This window comes from Drosophila montana, unplaced genomic scaffold (genome assembly GCF_035044405.1).
Source record: "Drosophila montana isolate Dmon_TW-CO22-7 unplaced genomic scaffold, ASM3504440v1 contig_2349_1, whole genome shotgun sequence".
NCBI lineage: Eukaryota > Metazoa > Arthropoda > Insecta > Diptera > Drosophilidae > Drosophila > Drosophila montana.
Window position 1 is genome coordinate 24,267 of NW_026997233.1, and position 8,670 is coordinate 32,936.

The following is an 8,670-nucleotide window of genomic DNA, read 5'->3' on the forward strand; positions in this document are numbered from 1 at the left end:
CCTGATATGCCGACGATTGCGTGCCTCACAGACGAGCTGATAGCCGGCGCCGCATTGGTTGCCTGTGCTATTGTTGTGTTTGTGTGAGTGCGCGTCGTCGGGGAAATGTTCATTTCGATGTGTTTGGCCGCTGCAGAGTTAGCTGGAAATAAAAATACTCGTTAGTGGCACGGCTTCTCGCTGTGCTAGTGACATATCGAAGTACGCTTGCATTGCCAGACGTCTTGCTTGTAGTTGCTCTTCTATCCGCTGTAGTGCCTGTTCTCTTTGCGCATATATTTGTAGCGACTCTTGATATGACCGATGCGCCTCCTGTCTGTCTAGCTCTTCTCTTTGTTGCCTCTCTATTCGTAGCTGCACGCGTAGCCGCTATTCTGCTTCTCGTTGTTCGACGCGCTGTTGTTGGTAACTTCTTTGCCTATTAAGGCGATCCAAAACGCTTTGCTGCAGAGCAGCTAGTGGTCGTTCAACAGGCCTTGCATATATGGGTAGGCGTGCCGCAATTTCTGCTGCACGTTGCTGTTGCTCTAATAGTTGCTGCTCACGCTGTCGCTGCACATGTGGCATATGTCTTTGTAGCATTCGGCTGTATCTTTCCCTAGCTAGACGCTGCGGTACATATGGGTTTGTTGCTAGATTTTTAGCCAGAAAGTTGCTGTGATTTAGAAGGCGCTGCACATATTTGGTACATGACTCGTTGTAGACGTCATCTACGCTTGCAATCTGCAGATCATTGCTTATAGTGCTATTGCGCACCTACAATCGATCTAAGAATTTTGTTTTGCATAGCCTGTATGCGATCCACTTGTGTTTGAATTGCAAGTGGCCCCCAGACGGGCAAGGTATATTTCCAGATTGGCGAAAAGCTGCTAATAGATGATAACTTTGGTTTTGAGGGGTAGTTGGCTGGTGCTATCAATCAGGCATTGCATCTTTTTCCACCTCGTTCTAAATTTGTTAACTACAGCAGATATGTGCCTATTAAATTGCAGCTTTGTATCCAATTGTACACCAAGTGTTCGCAGCAGAACGCCCTCTGAATAATATTATATCTGAATTACAATATATCTTTACTTCTCAAATCACGATATTGAAGTCACATACTATTATTTTTAAACCACCATAAAATACCATTGTAAATTGCTCACCACTAATCTATCGATAGTTGTGGTTGAAAGTTCGAGAAGTAAATCACGCATTATAAGCAGTCTAAAGGCTCCTTTGATTTTTATTAAAATTTATAAAACATAAAAGGGGCCGAAGTGGGGTGCAAACTAGCATCTCCTCAAAACATTGCTGTCACGTCGGGGTCACCACAATAGAGCAAAGCGGTCTTGAGTTCAGCATTGCGGATATTTGACAGATGAGAGTTCGGAATTCGTGGAATGAGAGAAGAGAATTTCCAACGACGCGGTAAAAATGATATTTTGCTGACTTGACAGCGGCCTCCCACAATCCTCCAAAATGTGGCGAACGGGGCGGAATGAATTTCCAGTTGATTCCCAGAGCTAGGCAGTTGCGAACAATCTCATTGCGCTGGGGATCGCTTATAAACAGGTCGCGCAGTTCCTTCAGCTCATTTCGAGCACCCACGAAATTTGTGGCGTTGTCTGTCCATATTGTATGCGGTTTCCCTCGAAGGCTGATGAATCTCTTCAAGGCAGCGATAAACGATGACGTGGACAGGTCCTCTACCAACTCTAAATGCGTTGCTTTCGTTGCAAAGCATATAAAAATTGAGATGTAGCATTTCGTTGGTGAGCGATTCCTGACCTCTGATTTGACGTAGAAAGGACCGCAAAAGTCGATGCCAGTTACGTGAAACGTCGGACTTGGCTGCACACGCTCAGCTGGTAGCGGGGCCATGACTTGCTCCAGAAGTTTAGGTCGCATTCGAAAGCAGCGCACGCACCTGTTGATGATATTTGAGACAGCCTTGAGACCTCCGATGGGCCAGTATCGCTGGCGGAGTGTTGCTAGAAGGAATTGCGGACCAGCATGAAGAAATTCCAAATGATAATATGTGATCATAGCTGCGGTGACTGGGTGGCGTTTAGGCAACAATAACGGATGCTTTGCTTCATATTCCAAGTTTGAGTTCTGAAGGCGCCCGCCGATGCGCAAGAGTCCCTCAGCGTCCAACAGTGGGCACAATGAACGAAGTTTGCTTCTTGTTGGAAGCGGCCTTTTTAAGCTGAGTGCTTTGTACTCTTCGGCGAAGTGCGTAAGTTGAATGTTTTTTATAAGTAAATGCGTTCCGCACTTGATATCATCTGGAGTGAGTGGACCTTTTGAACTCGTCGAATCAGATCTTTTTAGCGCAATAAATCGATACACGTATGCGAAAGTGCGGTGTAACTTGGCAAATGTGTTGTTGAATTTACAAGATGCCGATAGGTCCGTCTTCGTTGATACTACCAGCACTTTCTGGCGTCGTTCTGGAAGCTCAAAGGGGTAGGCGACGTTTTGAGGCCAAGTCGAGCTAGCGGCCTGTATAAATGGGGGTCCATTATGCCATAGCTGTGAGTCTAAAAGTTCCAAAGGTGTGCATCCACGTGATAAAATGTCCGCAGGGTTCAGCTGAGAGGGTACATGATGCCAGGTCATGCCCTTGGTTCGCTCCTGTATTTGTGATACCCTGTTGGATACAAAGACGTTAAACTTTGAAGGTGATTCACGAATCCATGCAAGCGCTACTGTTGAGTCGGTCCAGCAATGATATCTGCATTCGAACTGAATGCACTTGGCAATGTTTCCTAAGAGCTCTGATAATAAAAGTGCAGCTGCCAGCTCAAGCTTTGGGATTGTCAGCGTCTTTAATGGGGCGACCCTTGATTTAGAGCATAGCAAATGTGATGAAAATAACCCTTGCATTTCGGATCTGACAAATACGCAAGCACCATAAGCGGCTGTGCTGGCGTCGCAAAATCCATGCAGCTCATACGTAGCCAGCGGCATCAATACAAAACGGGAGAATTTCAAGCTGCTGACAAATGAGAGTTGCGATATGAGTTTGATCCATTCGAAGTGCAGCGACTGCGACAGGCATTCGTCCCAATTGACCCTTTCCTTCCACAGTGCTTGGAGAAATACCTTTAACCTGGTAACGATGGGCGCGATCAATCCGAGCGGATCGTAAAATCTCGCTATCATTGATAATATGCTCCGCTTTGTGACTGGTCCTTCGGGTACGATCTCCGCAAAGTTGAAAAGCAGGCTATCCGAGCTAGGGCTCCAAGCTAAACCAAGCGTCTTTGCAATGTTGGTGCCATCCTTGAACTCCATTAGCTTCTCACAATCGGATTCGCTTTCTCCTTTTAATGCATCAGGCTCGTTTGAGCACCACTTTCTGATTGGAAAGTGACCTTTAGCCAGTAGCAGTTTTACTTGCTGTTGGTCATTGGCAGCAATGAGGACCTGAGTAAGATTGAGAAATTACAACATTTACGTGCGTGCTTGGATGGTGCTGCTCTCAACACAATCAAATCGTTAGAGCCTGTCGACGTGAATTACGACAAGGCGTTGGAGTTACTTATAAAGCGTTTTGATAATAAGTTGCTACATTTTCAGGGCCACGTGCGGGCTATAGTCGGGCTGCCAGGTGTTGAAAAGGGATCAGCAGAGGCGTTGCGTGAGTTGAGTGACAAAATTAACTCGCATCTTCGGGCGCTTAGCACCATGTCAACAACTGAGGAGCTGGCTGACGGATTACTCATACACACAATATCGCACAAGCTCGATCACCACAGCCAGGAAAAGTGGCAGGAAGCGCTTGCAACGGATAAGCTACCCAGGTGGACGGATATGTCGGCGTTCTTAGAGAAGAGATGCCGCATGATGGAAAACTTGAAAGGCGCTACGGCACCTACGCCTAGCCACCAGGTTACCAGAAATGTACAAAAATTGAATCGTAACACATTCATTGCATCCTCATCTAACAATTACCAGCAAAATTGTAATTTTTGCGACTCAAAAGAGCATTTTCTTGTTAAATGCCCGTTGTTTTTGAATCTGTCCCCAAGTTTGCGCCACAAGGAGGCCAAGCGATTGCATCTTTGCCTAAACTGCTTGCGCAAAGGCCATGGCTTGCAGCAATGTCGCTCAGGTCACTGCAGGCATTGTCAACAAAAACATCATTCGTTGCTGCACATGAGCCCCATCACAACTCAATCATCTGCCCTGTGTACCCCAAGCTTGCAGGCTGCAACCACGATCCAGCCTCACGCATCGTCTTCAAGTAATCCACCATCTTCAACTCTCGTCAGCACTGCTCTTGAATTCGCAACTGAAGCCACGAATGCCCAGCCTGTAGACTATGTGGTGCTTCCAACCGCCATCTTATATGCCAAGAGCCACTCAGGTGTATTCATACCCTGTCGTGCATTACTGGATTCTGGATCTCAACTCAACTTTATCACTGCTCGTCTAGTAAAGCAGCTCCAACTCAAAACTCATCATGCTGCCGTATCAATATCTGGTATAGGCGAATCAACCCTATCTTCTAACATGTCCACTGACATATCAGCGCAGTCACGTGATAGGAGCTTCAGCACATCATTTTCAGCAGTCGTTACTCGCACTATAACGGATTATCAGCCCCACTTTGGGTTAGACATCTCTGGGTGGAATGTCCCCAAAAACATCTCGCTCGCGGATCCAACGTTTTTCAAATCTCAAAGAATAGATTTATTACTTGGTGCCGGACTATTTTTCGATCTCATTTGCATCGGCCAAATTCGAATGGCGGATAACCTACCAACGCTCCAAAAGACCAAGCTCGGATGGATTGCGTCTGGCGGACTCTCTCGCGTACACAACAAACACACATCCCTTTCAGCCCTTTACCAGGAACCTAATCCATGGGAGGATCCACTGTCGGATATTGTAAAACGATTCTGGGAAGTCGACAATTGCTGCGGTACAACCCCTGCGCTCTCTGATGAAGACGCACTATGTGAGCAGTTATTTCTCCAAGGCTACACGCGACTAAAGTCAGGGCAGTATTCGGTTAGGCTTCCAGCAAAGCTCAGCTTCGACACGCTAGGAGACTCATATCAACGTGCTCTACGACGTTTCAAGTCGCTCGAAAACAAATTGGACAAAAATCACCAGCTGAAGGAGAGCTACTCTGCATTCATGCGCGAATACATCGACTTGGGCCACATGTCTTTGGCTTCCAAGCAGCAGCTTGTCCCACAATTCTATTTACCCCACCACTGCGTAGAAAAGCCAGATAGCTCAACCACCAAATTGCGCGTCGTTTTTGATGGATCAGCCAAATCCACGTCAGGCGCATCTCTGAATGATCTTTTGCATACAGGCCCAGCAATTCAACCCAAATTATTCAACATTCTAATTCAGTTTCGTTTTTTAAAGGTTGCCATGTGCGGTGACATCTGTAAGATGTACCGCTGTGTCCGAATAACGCATCCAGATCAATTTCTGCAATGCATCTTATGGCGTGATCACAAAAATGAAAGCATAAGGACGTATACCCTGGATACAGTAACGTATGGAACCAAACCCGCTGCGTTTCTAGCAATTCGAGCGATGCAGCAGCTGGCCCACGACGAAGAGCCTACCTTTCCACTAGCTGCAAAGATAGTTTGTCGCGACTTCTACGTAGACGATTTAGTTTCTGGAGGGGACTCTATACAAGAAGCCATTCAGATCCGACAGCAAGTAAAACTGCTACTGGCTAAAGGTCACTTTCCAATCAGAAAGTGGTGCTCAAACGAGCCTGATGCATTAAAAGGAGAAAGCGAATCCGATTGTGAGAAGCTAATGGAGTTCAAGGATGGCACCAACATTGCAAAGACGCTTGGTTTAGCTTGGAGCCCTAGCTCGGATAGCCTGCTTTTCAACTTTGCGGAGATCGTACCCGAAGGACCAGTCACAAAGCGGAGCATATTATCAATGATAGCGAGATTTTACGATCCGCTCGGATTGATCGCGCCCATCGTTACCAGGTTAAAGGTATTTCTCCAAGCACTGTGGAAGGAAAGGGTCAATTGGGACGAATGCCTGTCGCAGTCGCTGCACTTCGAATGGATCAAACTCATATCGCAACTCTCATTTGTCAGCATCTTGAAATTCTCCCGTTTTGTATTGATGCCGCTGGCTACATATGAGCTGCATGGATTTTGCGACGCCAGCACAGCCGCTTATGGTGCTTGCGTATTTGTCAGATCCGAAATGCAAGGGTTATTTTCATCACATTTGCTATGCTCTAAATCAAGGGTCGCCCCATTAAAGACGCTGACAATCCCAAAGCTTGAGCTGGCAGCTGCACTTTTATTATCAGAGCTCTTAGGAAACATTGCCAAGTGCATTCAGTTCGAATGCAGATATCATTGCTGGACCGACTCAACAGTAGCGCTTGCATGGATTCGTGAATCACCTTCAAAGTTTAACGTCTTTGTATCCAACAGGGTATCACAAATACAGGAGCGAACCAAGGGCATGACCTGGCATCATGTACCCTCTCAGCTGAACCCTGCGGACATTTTATCACGTGGATGCACACCTTTGGAACTTTTAGACTCACAGCTATGGCATAATGGACCCCCATTTATACAGGCCGCTAGCTCGACTTGGCCTCAAAACGTCGCCTACCCCTTTGAGCTTCCAGAACGACGCCAGAAAGTGCTGGTAGTATCAACGAAGACGGACCTATCGGCATCTTGTAAATTCAACAACACATTTGCCAAGTTACAGCGCACTTTCGCATACGTGTATCGATTTATTGCGCTAAAAAGATCTGATTCGACGAGTTCAAAAGGTCCACTCACTCCAGATGATATCAAGTGCGGAACGCATTTACTTATAAAAAACATTCAACTTACGCACTTCGCCGAAGAGTACAAAGCACTCAGCTTAAAAAGGCCGCTTCCAACAAGAAGCAAACTTCGTTCATTGTGCCCACTGTTGGACGCTGAGGGACTCTTGCGCATCGGCGGGCGCCTTCAGAACTCAAACTTGGAATATGAAGCAAAGCATCCGTTATTGTTGCCTAAACGCCACCCAGTCACCGCAGCTATGATCACATATTATCATTTGGAATTTCTTCATGCTGGTCCGCAATTCCTTCTAGCAACACTCCGCCAGCGATACTGGCCCATCGGAGGTCTCAAGGCTGTCTCAAATATCATCAACAGGTGCGTGCGCTGCTTTCGAATGCGACCTAAACTTCTGGAGCAAGTCATGGCCCCGCTACCAGCTGAGCGTGTGCAGCCAAGTCCGACGTTTCACGTAACTGGCATCGACTTTTGCGGTCCTTTCTACGTCAAATCAGAGGTCAGGAATCGCTCACCAACGAAATGCTACATCTCAATTTTTATATGCTTTGCAACGAAAGCAACGCATTTAGAGTTGGTAGAGGACCTGTCCACGTCATCGTTTATCGCTGCCTTGAAGAGATTCATCAGCCTTCGAGGGAAACCGCATACAATATGGACAGACAACGCCACAAATTTCGTGGGTGCTCGAAATGAGCTGAAGGAACTGCGCGACCTGTTTATAAGCGATCCCCAGCGCAATGAGATTGTTCGCAACTGCCTAGCTCTGGGAATCAACTGGAAATTCATTCCGCCCCGTTCGCCACATTTTGGAGGATTGTGGGAGGCCGCTGTCAAGTCAGCAAAATATCATTTTTACCGCGTCGTTGGAAATTCTCTTCTCTCATTCCACGAATTCCGAACTCTCATCTGTCAAATATCCGCAATGCTGAACTCAAGACCGCTTTGCTCTATTACAGAAAACCCGAATGACTTGGAGATACTTACGCCTGGGCACTTCATCTGGGGCAAAGCCAATGCCACTATCGACGAGCCAGACATAACTCACCTAAGCATAGGTCGCCTCAGCCGTTGGCAGCGAATATGTCACATGCAGCAATCATTTTGGAAGAAATGGAGTACATCGTATTTGTCGTTGCTCCAAGAGCGCGGGAAATGGCGATCGTCCAAGCAAAATCTTCAGGCCGGCAGCATCGTGCTGCTCAAGGAGGACAATGCACCACCACTCAGGTGGCCGCTTGGTCGAGTCGACAGCGTCATCACGGGTGACGACGGCATTGTGAGAGTAGCAGTCATTCGTACACAAAATGGTCTGGTCAAGAGAGCCATTGCCAAAATCGCCGTTCTGCCAATCGAGACCACATCGGTTGAAAGCTTGTATCTTCCAACGGGGGGAGCATGTTCGCAGCAGAACGCCCTCTGAATAATATTATATCTGAATTACAATATATCTTTACTTCTCAAATCACGATATTGAAGTCACATACTATTATTTTTAAACCACCATAAAATACCATTGTAAATTGCTCACCACTAATCTATCGATAGTTGTGGTTGAAAGTTCGAGAAGTAAATCACGCATTATAAGCAGTCTAAAGGCTCCTTTGATTTTTATTAAAATTTATAAAACATAAAAGGGGCCGAAGTGGGGTGCAAACTAGCATCTCCTCAAAACACCAAGATATGTGTGCACCGTTTTGTTAAATAGCGCTTGTCCACCTACATGCGCAGATTGGGCATTTGGCTGCATTTGGAGGCTACGTAGAGTGTGCATGACGTGTACCGTCTTGTTTGCGTTTATTGTGATGCACCATTTAGTGGCCCAAGCTGACAAGACTTCAAGATACTCGTTCATTCGATTGACTGCATCTGC

At 46.6% G+C, this 8,670-nt stretch overlaps 1 protein-coding gene across 1 annotated transcript; it reads left to right on the forward strand.

Annotated features, from left to right (window-relative positions):
• Positions 1–3,678: 3,678 nt before the first annotated feature.
• On the forward strand, positions 3,679–8,220 carry LOC135427806 (uncharacterized). The gene is made up of 2 exons (XM_064681410.1): positions 3,679–6,203; positions 6,432–8,220. Exons 1-2 carry the CDS (start codon positions 3,679–3,681, stop codon positions 8,218–8,220), a joined length of 4,314 nt encoding a protein of 1,437 aa, XP_064537480.1.
• Positions 8,221–8,670: the final 450 nt, after the last annotated feature.